Genomic DNA, 15,349 nt, shown 5'->3' on the forward strand with positions numbered 1-15,349 from the left:
TTTGCCAGTACTCCTCTGACCTGGGTCCAGCCCTCCGTTGTGTTCTAGTCACAAGGCCCCATTTCACTTGCCCCATACACGAGCATGCTGCTACGTCAGTGGATGCTGCCCTTGCAGGACTTTCCCGGAACCCCTAAGTGTTGACCTGGGGCACGTCCGCTGTTCAAGTGGTTGGCTGTGCCCGCAGCAGGAACTACCAGCCGCGTCGATTTGCACAGCAGTGGGGTTGCATATGGACTAATACCCGCTTAAGAAGGGTTTCAAGATGGCTGCTATTCCCTTGTTCACGGTTAGGAACCCAGGAGTCCTGGATGGAAAGGCTCCCTCCTGCTCGCTTGCACTGGGAACACCTGCAGAGTAGACAGGAAGGACTGGGCATTTTATTAGTATTGGCGGTATCTTAATGCCTAGGAGATCTCCATGGATCAGACGCTAGGTGCTTTACAAATGCAGAAGAAAGACAGTCCATGCCCAAGCAGCTTCCAATCCAAGTACAAGGCAAGAGGCGACCGATGGGGACGGACCAATGGGGGAGCACAAGGAAGCCAGAATGACAGGCTGTGATCTCAGCGCCCCAGCTGCCTAACCATTGTTGAGGTTTTTTGTAGGCTTCACTGCAGAGAGCAGAGGCTTGAGGAGAGATTTGAAGGGAGAGGATGAGATGGCTTTGCAGGTGTTTACAGGACGCCCTCCCCAGGCGCAGAGGGCAGCCTGGGAGAAAGGACGGAGGGGTTTGTTTGAAAAGGTAGCAACTGGGCGATGGAGGCTGGCATCATGGGCTGATCGGGATTGAGCTTGGAGGTTTGGGAAGTGAACGAGAGATGAGTAAGGTGGGGAAAGGCCGTGGAGTTCTACTCGGTGAAGAACATCCTCGGGCATCACTTGCTATTGTGTCCCGTTTGTGATGGCCCTTTTCCGCTGGGCTTTTGGGCTGGCTGAGGAGTCCCCAGCATGGTGGGAAGTTGTAGCTGACGTTCCTCTTGAGCTTGTGTGACACGGTAACCGGCCGTTTCTTCCATTCCAGAAGCAGAGTCCAGAGAAGCCTCGGAAAGTCCCAAGGAGTCAAAAAAGCAGGAGCCTGGAGAAAATCTGCAGGAGCTGAATCCATGGAACGGGCCAGGTAAATCCCCCCCATCCCCAAAACATGTCCTCTGCCCCATCCTGAACCCTGCTGGGACACCCTGCACCCTCGAGGAGGGAGGGCTCAGCAGCGTGTAGTGCCATGTTTCGGCCCCTGTGCTCTCCCTGTGAGGAGCATGTCCTACGCCGTCTTCCAGCTGAACAGTGCTGTGGCTCGACCTCGGATGGAGGCAGCGGCCAGCCTGGCTGCCGGGTTTGATGGCTTTGACTTTTCTCTCATGCTGCTCATTGTCTCTGGGCTCTTCCTTGGTTGGCCAGTCATGTATGACCAGGCAGATACGAACGTCTTGAATGTCGGTGTCTTCCCGGGCCGCTTGCCTTTCAAAGGGCTCCGTGGAGGCGGCTGGGAGTAGCTCGGCCGGCGAGTGACCTTTTGAGAAGAATGGGCGCCAATGTCTCCAGAGGTCTGGTCACACAGTGACGCTGGGGTGACAGCTGGAGGGCGTGGGGAAGCGGGTGAGCAGTCTCCTGATGTCAACAAGGAAACCTGAATAATGCTCCATGGGGAGGAAACCCAACCCCTCCAGCCTCCTCCGACACACACGGATTTAGCAATGAGCGGGGCAAGTTACAAACTACTTGAATGTGTGGCCCAAGAAATGGGGGCGTTGAGAGAAATACACCGTCAATGGTGTATTTAGCCATTGTAGGCAGCAGAGACTCGGGATCCGAGCACCCCCAGACTTCCTGCATCTGAAGGAGGGGAGAGGGTTGGAATCTGAATTCCAAATCCGAATGCCACATTTGTCATGTCCCCCCACCCCCTAATATTCCTAAATTCCAAGGCCAGAAGGGACCACTGTGATCAGAAAGTCTGATCTCCTGCAGAACGCAGGCCAGAGAACAAAGGAAGCACAGCTGGTGGCCTAAACCTGGGATTGAAGCAGGAGCTGCATTCACTCCCCTGTTCTGTACCTTCAACTCATTTGTGGTGTGGCTTGCAGGCTTTGTTGCCTCCAGCCTCAAAACAGGTGTCTTTGATCCTAAAAGAGGCTCAGAGCAGGGTAACAAAGGAGATCAGGGTCTGGTAGGACTTGTGCATGATTGAATATTACAAACCTCAGGATTTAGCCAGGAGAAAGGAAAGAGCCAGAGGGGACACAGGTCCTGTCCCTTAACAGAAGAGTATGGGGTCATTTGATGACATGGTGAAGGACAGTATATTTACCACTAATAGGACTAGATGTAAACTTGCAGCCAACCTGTGGAACTCACTGCTGCAGGAGAGCAGAGTCAGATACTGTTGCAGGAGCCGATACTGTTGCAGGAGCCACTACTGCAGCTGGATTTCTTTTGAAAGGACTTGAATAGCTATTAATTGTTTATTTGTATTAATGTAGTGCCTGGGTTATAACTGCATGCTGATATCACGCTGAAGATGCTTCAGGGTGAGAGCTAGGTAGCATGTGGTGTCAGGAAGGAGGAGTTGTCGATAGACAGCGTTGCACGCTTGGCAAGGTGATCCAGGGATGATGGTTTTTTCCCTTCCTCTGGAAAAAATCACCCAGTGCTGACCGCTACATGACTGGATTTGCGATGCCAGCTCTGGCCATTGGTCTACGTTCCTACACAGTCACAGTGGGGCTTTGATAGCATCATGGCAACCACAAGAAGAGAGCTAGAGTGGTTAGTGATGTTATCAAAACCCCAAGAAGTGTCTATAGCCGTATATCGCCGTCTTCCTGTCTTGTCATCTCTGTTTTTTGAGTCTGAATGTCTTTGCGTGATGCCTGCCAGACAGTACAGTGCTGTGCACGCTATCTGGGCCCTTGGTGGGCCTATCGCTGTGGTATCTAGAAACCAAGCGGAAGACACAGTCTCTTCCCAAGGAGCTTACGGTCTTGGCTTGGTAATGTTTGGCCATGGTGCCCAGGTGGAAGGTCCCCTCCCCCAAATCTGGGCGAGAATCGCTGTAGACCTGACACTTTAACAGACGTGCAGTATGTGTGGATATCCTCCTTGCGACTGAGAGGACCATTGGGCTGTCCTCTTCGTAGGTGAAGATGCTCCAAATGTCCATTTAGGTCTCCCTTATACTCCCCAGTGTGTCACACTCCTATCTAGTGGAGCTGCATGGGATGGGATGGGGGTAGGGTGAGGGAAGGGCTGGGGGGAGAGCTGGGGAAAGAGAGATGTTAAGTTGGGTTTTTAAAAAAAGAAGAACTGTGTTTCCCTCCTCTCTCTGCTCGAGCCCTCGTTGCATGCTGGGAAGGGGTGACCTTGGGGCTCGATTGCTATCGGTTTGACTTTGGACCTCTGGGGAGAAGGGCCCGTGAAGCTCTCGGCTCTGTGGCTTTGCCTGCGTGTGCCTTATCGATCAGGCCCTTCCTCCCTTCCCTAGGTGCCACCCATGGCAAAGACCACCTGACGAAAGACTGGCCTCTGGCCCCTGCTTAGGGCTGCCTGGCTAAGGCGGGGCCTGTCGGTCACATTGGAGATTGTCCCGGCTCTGCTATTGAAGCAGCTGGGAAACGCCGAGTGCCAGGGCACACGTGCAGCTCCCATGACCCCGTCGCCAGCGGCTTTGCCTCATCTGGTGAAATACCCACTGGCGACAAGCTCCGTGGCACTGAGCAGGCCCCATGCCATGGCTAACCCTGCCTATCCGCCTATGGGGCAGACATTTCTCTTGGTGCAAAGCGACCAGGAGTGTGAGTGGTGGGGTGGCGCTGTGGCAAGTCTGGGGATCAGTCCTGCCACCTTCCCTATGGGGCCATGCCCATTGGGGATAGGAAGGGCCTGGCAGAGCGCTGAGCCCATCCCTTGGCTGGGGCAGGAGAGTTAACCAGCCTCCTCCCCCCCATGAATCTCTCTGCTGTTTGCTGCTGATACTGTCAGTGGTCCCCTCCCTCCCCCCCTTCCCCCGTTTAAACTCATCAAGGAAGGGAAATGTGCTCCAGTTGATATCCCTGGCCCTTCCTGGATGCGTTGGCAGGAAGTATCTGTGCGGCTTCCACCTTGCCAATCTCCTCTTTATCGGCTCCCTCCCACCCCGGCCCTTTGCCCTAGTGACCACGGAGGGAGGCGGAGGAGAGGTGACGTGATGTGTTCTTTTTCTCCGATCTCTCATCCTCATTAGCCTAATTGCTAATAAGCAGCCTCAGCCCAGGCTGTTCTGACTCTTCCTTTTACAGCACTGCTTTCCAGCCAAGCAGCTTCCCCGCTTCCTATCCCCCATATTCAGATCCGCTCTCCTCTGGCTGACTGGTCACCTGGTGGAATGAATTGGACGGGGGAGGTCAAGGGGTTGTGAGGCGGGGGAAGTAGCATGATCAGGACCCCTCCAAGCCAGGGAATAAAAAGCAAGGTATTCCTATTCCACCCACATCCCAGCAGTTGGCAGTGCCAGGGGAGATAATTAAGGGGTTGGATACTTAATTTAATTGGGTTATTGTCATCGTATTTTCCACAATACCTTCAGCAGCTTTGTCTCATTGCTCAGCACCCCTTAGGAAGCTGGGAGGTCAAATCTCCCGTGTAATTTTCCTCCACAACATGCCCTGGGCAAGCTGGTCAGGTTCCCCGCGAGTGCCATCCTGGGAATGCTGTTTTGCGACGAGGTTGCTGGCTGGTGCTGAGCCACTCACCTTGGGTTTGTTTTTGTAGGGTTGCTTCTGAGTCCTGAGCAGAGTTTGGGGCTCAGCAGCGTGTGTGCACGCACACGCTTGGCGTTGGGGGCTAGAGCGCTTGTCACTTTTAAGCTGGGAGGAGAATGATCCACAGTGTGATGGGGCTGCCTGTTCTGGCCCGGGAAATCCCTTCTGGTCCTATGTCCCTAATGACACTGCATACAAACGGATCTAAAAGGAGTGGGGGAGAGAGTTCCACGCTTGGCCCCAGCATCCCTCTCCAGCTGCCCGAGAGGCCGAAGCAGCAGTGAAATAGGAGAGGCTCGGAGCCGCCCTGCATGTCGTCTTTCAGTCGGCTGAAGGTGTGCGTGGAAAGTGGCACCGGTTTCTCGTCTCCCTCCCCCGCCCTCGCCAGAGTGAGTTATTTGCATTCTTTATGTAAAAGAGATTTTATTATCACCTTCTCCCAGCCCATCTCTATTCTGGTAATTGGAGCGATATTAATTTCTGTGTGGCTGGGAGTTGATGGCAGTCCGGCGATGCTGGAGCGATAGGGTGTTCCTTTCGAGCTAACCGCCGCGATAGGCCGTCTATCAGCCTCCGTGCAGGCACTGCACTTATCAGGAATAGAACTGGCAAAAAGGGAAACTTTGAGCAGCCTGAATTTTCTTTTTATCTGGCAGGATCCGCCACATGTCAGCAATGGCAGCTGTGAAGATGCAGTGTGAAGGGGGAGCGGGGGAGCGGCTCTGCTCCCAGCCGCCTTTCTTTGTGCCTCTCTGGATCTCACTTCTCATCTGCTCCGCGTGTGCTTCCTCTGGGACTTGTGGGGCTTGGCGGGGGAGGGGAGAGGTGTCTCCCGGGATTGCTTCTTGCGCCAGGCTGAGCTGCACCCGGGCACTTGCTGTAGCAGCATCACTTTCCTCTCTGGGATTGTCACGAAGGAGAGCGGCAAAGGGGTGAGGTAGCTCGCCGTCATGCCCCGCTTGCTGACCCCTCGGCCGCCTCTCCGTGACAGAGGAGAGGTTGCCTGCGATGCTAAGTCCTGGGGGACGGCTGGAGGATGAAGTTATTTTGAAGGAGGCCGCATAACGGAATGACTCCTTTAAAGGAGATGCTGGTGGGCGACTCCAAATTGCTGAATGCGACTGAGCTTCGCTCGGGAAGCCCCCTGAAGGACCTATTTCCAGGATTGTTTTAAACATACCAGTTCATGGCTTGTGTCGCTTGGGAGGGGGAAAGCAACATGTTTTTGTAGGGCCTACAGAAATGGCTTCCACTTTGCTCTGGGCACAAACAGCTGGCTAACGAGGCGTCCACGTTTTAACCAGTGGCCCCCTTGCGTAGGGTCATGGAATCCTGCTGGGATGGGCCGCTGGGTGAGGGAAAGGGCTCCTTCTGCGTGGCTATTGGTCACTGATTGCGGAGAAGAGACGGCTTTGCCCTGCCGCAACCTTGTTGGGAGTGTCTCAGCTCCACCCCCTAGGCTGGCTAGATCTTGCGGCCTCCATACACTGGCAGAACGCCCCGTCTGCCTGGGAGTGTTTCTCCTCCCACCCCTGTTGGCTTCCAGACCTGGGCCTCTTGCATAGATGGCCACCAGGTGACAGCCCCCTCTTCTCCCCGCTAACATGCAACAAGGGCTTTTTGAGCAAAGGTGGGCTGCGAGCCTACATATAAGGACTATACTTGTAGCTGGACCCCTCCGCCCCCATCTGCCTGGGCAGCTAATGTCACCTGTGAAACTGGTCACACCCCCATTCTGCGGGGGCCAGTCTTGCTAGAGATGCAAAGGTTTGGACCCCCACTTACTTGACTGGCACATGCCAAAGGGGGGCATGGTCCAGCTCAACTCAAATTTGGGAGTGAGTGTGAGTGTAAAACTTTGGCTGCAGAGTTGGGATCTGAACTCCCAGCATGCAGGGCAGATCAGATCTTTCACCTAAAGAGAGCAAGCATGGACACTTATCTGCATGCCCTTCACCCCCTTCTTCCCCCTTCCCCCCCATTTCTATGTAAAGTTTGCCCCTCGTTAGGAATTCACAATTGCCACTGCGGTAGCACCCAAGTTGCCCGAGGCGATACACAGACTTGTGAAGACATAATCAGTATCGCCATCCAGTAGCATTTAAAAGCGATCCCCTTAAAATCATGAGATGGGCTTTAAAATCAAGATCAGTTTTTTAAAGGGGGTTCCTTTGATCTCCCTTCTGATTTTGGTCCTTTGGGGTGCGCTTGAGGGACATTTTTAAGCTTCTCTCTGAAACCATGAGACCTGGAAACTTGTCCTCTCTTTTAAATGAAAGCTGGGCTTGCCAGAGACATAGGGGTGGAAGGGACCTCCTGGGCCATGAAGTCCAGTCCCTGCTATCTCAGATAATCCTGTTCATAAACTTATCACACTCCATCATCAAGCCAGGCCGGGGTTCTCTGGGAAACTGTTCCAGAACCTCACTCCTCTGAGGGTTAGAAGCCTTCTAATTTCCTGCCTAAATTCATTCATGGCCAGTTTATCCCCATTTGTTCTTGTGCCAACATTGTCCTTTAGCTTCCAGGGTTGTTGTTCCTCCCTAGTGTTTACCCCCTGCTGTATTTATAGAGCACAATCCGATCCCCTTTCAGACTGTGTCTAGCTAGGCTAAACAAGCCAAGCTCTCTTAGCGTACGTCTAGGCCACAGGAAAACACCTGCAGCAAATGAGTCTCCAAGCCCAGGTCCACAGACTCAGGCTCGCACTAGAGCACAAAAAATGGTGGTTTCTGTATTCCTGCTTCATCTCTGAAGCCCGGCGAGAGGGGTGGGTCTCCGAGCCCAAGCAGAAAGATCTAGCAAGCTATTTTTAGCACTGTAGCACGAGTCCCACAAGCCCGAGTCTGTAGACCTGGGCCCTGAGACTCACTGCTGTGGGGTGTTTTTGCAGTGTCGACGTCCCCAAAGTCTCCTCCCATACGATCGGCTCTCCATTCCCCTGGTCACCGTAGCAGCCCTTCTCTGCACCTGCTCCAGTTTGTGTTCCCCTTTCCTGAACATGGCTGGCCGGATTAGTACCCATTTTCCACATGAGGGATGGATTTAAAGCCTTGGCGCTCGGAGAGATGTAAAACCCTAAATATCACAAATATCGTGATAGAATCGCGAGAGTGGGCGACTCTGTTCTCCCAGCTTCATAAGGGTGGATTTTGCCCCACAGCTGTTCAAGTGTCCCGGAGATCCCATTTGAAGGGGCCGTGTCAATTCATTGGATCACTCAGTTTGAAAGTGTTTGAAACACCCAGCATGCTTTCCCCCGTTGGTGTTTACGCTGTTTGTTCACCTCGCCTGTATCTCTTTGCTCCACACCTGGAGCGAGACTGGTCAGTTTCACTTCCTGGTTCTGGTGCACTAGGCATAACTGTTTCCAGCTCTGCAGGGGTTAAGCTTGCTACTGTCCCTTTTAGCTTTTTCCCCTTCCCACTCTGCCAGCTGCTCATGTGGGTCCATTTTTGTTTATGAAGCAGTGCAGCTGCCAGCAGAGGGGAAGCCTGGCATCTGACCTGGTGCAGCTGCCTCTGAAGTCCATAGAAGTTCTCCATTGAGGCCTCACAGGATCAGTTCCATATATCCCCTTCCTCACGTGACCCAACAGGTTCGTTTCTTGCAGGCCTCCCTCCTACTAGGGAGAAGGGGTCCCCTTCCCTCCCACAGCTCGCACACACTCTCAGCATTGGCTGGCGGGGGTGTAGACTTTTCCTTCCTGGAAGGCTGATCCAGGGCCCATTCCTCGGACTCAGGTGGCCATGCTCCATATGGTCAGTTTCCTATGGCTCTAGGGACCTGAGGCTCATCCATGAGCCTAGATCTTCCCTGTTCTTCATTCCTCTGTGTCTAGGCAGTGCCCCTCTCCTATGCCCCCATTTGGATTTCTCCCGTTCTGCTCCTCCCGTCTTCTTTCTGATGTTCCCCCCCCACACCCTCCCCCGTTTAATTTCTCTAACCCGGTAGCAGGTTGGATACCCCCCTCCCATCCACTTCGCCTGGGCTGATGAAACGCCTCGCACTGGGTTGTAGGGTTCCCTGTGCACTGGGGGGACCCCTTCCCATGTCTCCTTGGTAATCTCTCGCACGGGCTGTGTGACATGCTGACTGAACGTGAAAGGCAGGGGAGAAGGAATATTTTTATCTTTGAAATGACCTTGTTCACTGGAGGTGGCTGGCTGCTTAAAATTCTGATATGCAAATAGCTGATAGCTATAATCTATAATCCTCAACTGGGGAGCGTTTACAGAGGTACTGTGCCATTTCATTTTCCTCCTATTTTATAGGCTGGCTCTTGTGCTGACCCATAGTGCTCCCTACTCAAGTCCTGACTAGCCAGCCAGTTTGTTGCCCATTTCAAAAGGAGACCATCCTCCTTCACGGTGGGAGGATTCTGCTAAGAGGAGTGGGGCAGGAAAGTAGTTCCTACCTGGGATGGGCAAGTGACTTCACAAATTGCTGCCTTCAGTCGCTAAGGCTTAATCTCTAGACTGACTTCGCTCCTTGTTAAAAATAGCTTCTAGCCAATCCTGGGAGAGAATAAGGTGCACGGGTCTGTTTTATGCTGATTTTCAGATTCAGTAGCCCCCTTCCAAAGGATCAGATGCTCTCACCCTTCCCTTCCCTTCCTTCCTACCCTAGTCCTCTGAGGCACCATGCCCAAGACTGCCCCCTTGCAGAGGCTGGTTTTTTAATTTCTTAATACCCCAGAAGGAGGCACCATTCAGAGATTTGAGGTGTTGGAGAGACAACCCCCATCTCTCAGGCTTTATCTAAGTTGTGTGTGTATATTTCAGCATGAACGCATCAGGTTGGAGTTCCACTGGGGCTCGCCTAGCGGTTCAAGGATGGAGATGCAGTCCTCGTGCATCCATAGCTGTAGCTAGATGCTGATCCAGGCACTGCATCCAGTTGGCCAGAACTTGAAACCCTTCTGGTTCTGGGAGATCCGGTGCAGTAATGATCAGACCACAGAGCAGGCCGGCCCGTAAGCATCTCATCCCTTTCCTTGGTCCATGAGTGTGTACTATCACCATTATGGAGCACCATTAATGACCCCATAATCAGCGGTGTAGCTAGCTTTAGACCTCCATTCTCACTGCACCCAGCTTCCTTAAATCTTTGACTGTTTGTGGTTGGCTAAGAATAGTGCACACTGGTACTCATCACTAGCACACCCTGCTTCTGTCGCCCAGTTCTCTCCCGGCTTCTAGTCTTTTCATCTCCACCTGTCGTCTTTTATCTTCCGGACTCTTCTCTTTGGGGCTGGAGCTGCCCCTTACGATGGGGGGGGGGGTCACTGAGTCTCGTCCCTCCCCCCAGTGTCTGGTTAATCTGGGTTGTGATCTCATCTGAATTGGATACTTGTCAGAAATGGCATTGTTCTGCCACAGAGCGCAGGTAGCTGTACCTCATTGGAACCAATGATACCGGGACTTTAGTGTGAAAAACGAAGGCAATTCCTAGACGCCAAACCTTTCAAGATCGGTGTAAATTCACATCCTTGATTACACCCAAAAGCCTCACTGGCAAATTGCTAGTAATTGCAGGGCATTCATGGTTTTTAAGTTGCCACAAACAGCCTTACTCTGACTCTGTAACGCCATCTGCCTCTTCCACCCTGTGTATAGCCGTTTTAATAGCCCCAGATGACCTTCCCCTTCATCTTTTGATGTACACTGGGTACCACACGAGACTAACTACCCCATTCCCTTCCTGCAAGGATTCAGAAACTGCACTGTGAGGTGGCTTCTAGAACCAAACCTCCAGGTACCTTTCTCAGGGGAAGTGGGTGAGAGTTAAGGTTGTTTATGGAACTGGTTCAGGCATCAAGGTTGCGGAGAAGTAATGAGTTCTTCCCCCTCATTCATCACCAGGCTAAGCTCTTTACTGGCAGTCTTGTGCAACGCAGGCTAGCTCGGTGTCCAAGTATGGTAGATTTACTGTAACAATGGCTCTGCTGCCCCATTCAGGTCTGGTCTGTATCGACTGCACTAAAGACTGCGAAGACATAATAGTAATTTAGGGATGGTGAGTGTCTCGGTGATGGGAAGGGCTCCGTGCTCTATAATTAGCCTGAACAGCCGAGAGATGGCCGCGTACGATCCCTTGCTTCACTGGCACTTGGCTAAAAGGACGCTGTTGCCATGACAAGTCATACTGGGAGACCCCCAAATTCATACTGGAGTTTCTGAAATGGCTTTCGACCATACTGATTAAACTGCCCAGACACACAGTTGCACACAGCCGTGCAATGGAAGCGTGTGCGTGGAATTACCAGAGACGCACATGCAACCTGGGTAGTTGCATGTCCAAAATGGCGGGGGAGCTACCTAATTGGCTCTTTGCACACGTCGAGTACACACTCTGTCGACCCAGTCCTGGTAGCTCCTGTTTGCACATGCAAATGAATTCACTTTTGAAACCCCGCCCCTTCATCTCTCGAAATCCTTCCACGTTTAACTTGTGCGTGCAGACTTTTTCTTTTTAAAATTTTTTGCAGGGCGCCCAGCTTGGGCAGTGGAATTAAACTCCTTGCTGCTTGTGCCCTAGTTCATCGTGGGTGTGATGGGGACGACTTTCCCTGCCCCCCACACTATCTCCCCTCCACTAGCCCCACGTTATTTTTAGTTCCACTTTTAAAATCTCAAATGCACTATTTATTTGGGGAGGGAGGTTAACAAACCTTTTCCCTCCCCCTACCCTTTTTTTAAAGTGCTCTAAATCTGAGTCTTAAATAGTTCGGTAGTGTCTCTTTAAGGGACTTGGCGTCCACCATCACCCCCGGCAAGTTCTCTTGGCTGGGTGGTGAGTAATCTGGAAGGCAAGCTGGCCCCTCTGGGGGGGGGGGGGCACAGGGGAAGTGTGTCCAGCAGTGCAGATGAGAAATAGGGGAGGGAGATTTAAGTGTGCCAAGGTCCCAGGCTGCTGTCTCCCAGGTGTTGAGTGGGGTGGTCCCGTAGCCCAGACTCTAGCTCAAAGTCTCTCCAACAGTTGGACAGGGAGAGGCCTCTGGGAAGTGGAACCCTATGGCCTAATGCTCTGCCATTTTCACTGGCTTCCTGAGTGTTGAGCACTCTTCCCTGTCTCCTTTGCTCCTTCCCCAGGTGTGGATGGGAGGAGAGGCCGGGACGGGCTCCTACTGCCCTCTCCGCTGCAGAGGGGCCAGGCAGCAGCTAGGAAGGAATCTTCCTGGCTCAGCCCCCAGCAGAGCGTCTTCAGGCTTGAGAGGTGGCTGGAGGGTGGGAAGAGGGTGGAGACCGGCATCGGGTCGGGGCACACGTGGAGCAGGCAGGGGGCTGGGAGAAGAGGGACGGGGAGCAGGTTGCCATAAGCTTGAGGCCTCTCCCAGGAAAGCCATGGCACGCCCCCTTTCCCTGCACTGCTAGGGGTGTCCTCGTGGCTGCCAGCTGCTGCACAGGAGCAATTCATTTGAGGCTATTACGGGAATGTCTCCGATGCAGGGCCGATCGATACTCTATCCTTCCGCAGAATAATGGGTGCGCTCTGCAGATAGATCAAGCTACCTGCCCCATTCACATGCGTGCAGCCTCTGGCCCCTTCATCATGGCAGCCGCTCGAACCACACAAATACCAATCAGCCCTGTAAAAAGGGAGAAGTAATTGAAAATCTCAACCTCCCCTTCCCCCCCCCCCCGCCCCGAGCTGTAACTCTCCCTGTTCTTTATTGTCCCGCTTCCACTTTATGGGCTCTTGTCTTTCAGTTTGTTCCCCATCAAAGATTTAAGTATATCTGCAGCCTTTGGGCCTTTTAACGCTGGCTCATTTATTTGGTTTTATTTGCCTCTGTCCGGGGGTGCGCAGTAAAGATTATTCACTCTTAGTTATGGAGAGTTGGGGTGGCACATTCCCCAGTGCAGCTCCTTGGGAGTTGGTCAGCTAGGGGCCAGCCGGGGCAGCTCGTTTCCAGGTGCCAGAATTTATTTCTGCCTCCCAAAGTTTGACCTGGAATTAGCAGGTCTGTGTGTCTGAGAACTTTCAGGCAGAAGGTTGGAAATGCAGCCACTTCTGGGGTGTAACGCGGGAGCAATTTGAAAGCGCACAGCGACACCGTGGAACAGTGCAGGACGGGAAGTGAAGGAGAAGATCATATCAGACTGAACGTGCAAGCAGACAGAGTAGGATTGGGGTGGAAAAGCAGGGTCTGTGAAAACTGCCACAATGGTAAGTAGTTATTTGTGGCTCAGTTTTACATCTCACTTGGAAGCAAACCCCTACCCCGCTGTGGTACTCCTCTTGCCAAGCTAGGGCCTTTAGATCAGCATGGACACAGAGCGAGTTGCGTGTTCCTTTCCCCCCCACAACCCACTCTGGGAATCAGAGCAGTTTCCTTCATCTCTTTGAAAGGCTCCCAGGGACCCAGCCCAACCCCAGTTAGCTTCTGTTCTCAGGCCGATCCCATCCTCACGATTAGAGGAGGGTCTGTCCTTCGCAGTGCCAGCTTCTTGGCTAGGTGGGGAGCTAGTCCCCAGAGCCATCCCATTTCTGTGCCTGCCGGAAGCCTGTGTCTCTTGCCATCTGCCCACAGACTCAGGTGGCATGGAGCATGGCAGTGTCTGCCTCCGCCCGGAGGGGGTAAAAAAAATCCCTTCTGGGCTGGGATGTTCTGACATCTCCGAGCAGCCCCAAAGCTGGGGGGGGTCCAGTGGCAGGGGTTGCCGGCTGCTCCCAGAGGAAGGGGGTTTGACTCTGCATCGCCCAGGGGCTCTCAAAGCACAGGTCTGAATGGCAGCTGCTAGCCCAGGGCGGCCCATGCTTCGAGGAGCACCTGAGAACATGTGTCCATCTGTGTCTCTCTGACTTTCATGCCCGTGGGAGGAGCAGGGCTGTCCGCCCTGGAGAGCGAATGGTGCCCACGGAACCCACTGGGTTTGGACGGCTTTGTCCACCCCTTCAGCCTGCCCCGAAAGAGTTCAGGATCCCAGGCCTGTATGCTCCTTGGCGTCTGAGGGGCTCTACACCCCAGAAGCTGTGCCCAGGCCAGCCCACCCCAGTTAGTTCTCGGCACATTCCCTGCATAGGCACTAAGTTCCCTCGCCCACATTCCCCTGTCTTCGGTGCCCTTCGTTACCCACGCTCGCTGCATCGGGGCTGGCGCGGGTCGGCTAGCCCGGGCCCAGCTTGTGCTGTGTCGACATCCCATCTGGGGCTGGGACAAGGCTCACGCCATGGGGCTGAGGGAGGGGCACAAGCTGGGGAGTTGCCCAGCTCGCTCTGCAAAGGGCAGCCCTTCGCTGGCTGGTAGTTGCTGTGGGTGGTGGTCGGCCTAGAGCCAGTGATCCTGAGCAGTCTCGCTGGAGCACTTTACGTAAAGCCCCCTGCCCCTGTAGTGTCCCGACCTCTCCTGCGGCCTTCCCTTTCCTATTGCTGCTGGCTGTGTTTACAGCGATGGCTCTCAGCTGCCCGCCACCACCTCCCCACCCCCGCTGGATTCATTCCTGCTGCCCTGAGCCCAGCCCCATGCAATACCAATCCCTCAGCCCTGCTACGTCACCTCTTTATCACAGGATCGCCAAGCCCTTGCCAGATGCTTCTGAGCCTCACCCCACCTGCCAGGGCATAATATCCTCCCATTGCAGGGACGGTAAATAAAATGAATCAACAGGTGCTGACTTGGTCAGCATCAGGGAGCAGGCGGGAAACCTTGCTAGAAATGGAACCCAGGAGTCCTGCCTGACTCCTAGCCCCCTGCTCTAACCCCTGAATCCCACTGCCTTCAGCACAGAGCAGAGGAAGCGTGTGTGTAGGGGGTGGAATAGCCATGTTCCCATTTACAGAACCCCTAAACATGGGAAGCTCTGACCCCTCCCTCCCGCAATGAAGCTTTCCGGTTTCCCATAGCCCCCTGGTCCCTCACTGTGCGTGGAAGGTGGGGTCACTTGTCTCTAATTAAAACTGCAAACTCTTTTTCGCCCCCCTCCCCTTTTTCTCCACTCTCTTGTTCAGTTGTGTTTATCTGCACTGTGACTCCTGTCTGTATAATCTCTCTCAGCCTGGAGTCTGTGTGCAAACCTCAAGGTTTATTATCGGGCCGAGCAGGGCCTGGGGAGGCGGGACGGCCTGTGCTGACGGACAGGGCCGGGAGAGATCCTTCTGATTAGTGTGCCGTGTGTGTGTGTTTGTGTGTTTTCCCTTCCCTTTGGTATGTGTGGGTGGGAAAAATTATTCCAGCGATTTTTCTTTATCGCTTTCAGCTGAGTTTAACACCAACTCGTTCTATTTGTTTTAGATTAACTGGCTTTGGGGGTGGCGGGAGGCAGCACCTGATCATCTGGAACTCGCCTGGATCCAACAAGCACATGGGCCACATGCAGCCCTCCACCCGTGGCCTCTGGTGCTGCCCTGCTGAGTCCCCCGCACCCTTGATAACTCTGCTTGCTGCTCTGGCTCTGTGCTGGTGACTCAGTAGGGGGCGCTGTGCACTAGGGGGCATCGGGGGGGCTGTGCAGCTGGAAGTGTGCTCTTTCGTCTGAGTTCCCAGCCCTTGGGGGCTCATGAAAGACTCATAAGAACCGTAACTCCCAAGGCGCATCGGTATTTGGCCCTATTAACCTGACTCAATCCCAGCCCTGGTTATTACATTCACCTTCCATGATCTGAGCCAG

General features: G+C 53.7%; 1 protein-coding gene across 1 annotated transcript in view; it reads left to right on the forward strand.

The window, feature by feature from the left end:
- Window positions 1-15,349, forward strand: part of ZFPM1 (zinc finger protein, FOG family member 1) — a 115,845-nt gene that overhangs the window by 51,343 nt on the left and 49,153 nt on the right. The window contains 1 exon segment of the mRNA XM_048816792.2: window positions 1,025-1,120. Coding sequence (XP_048672749.2) covers window positions 1,025-1,120 — 96 coding nt within the window.

Source organism: Caretta caretta, chromosome 12 (genome assembly GCF_965140235.1).
Source record: "Caretta caretta isolate rCarCar2 chromosome 12, rCarCar1.hap1, whole genome shotgun sequence".
NCBI classification, from domain to species: Eukaryota; Metazoa; Chordata; order Testudines; family Cheloniidae; genus Caretta; species Caretta caretta.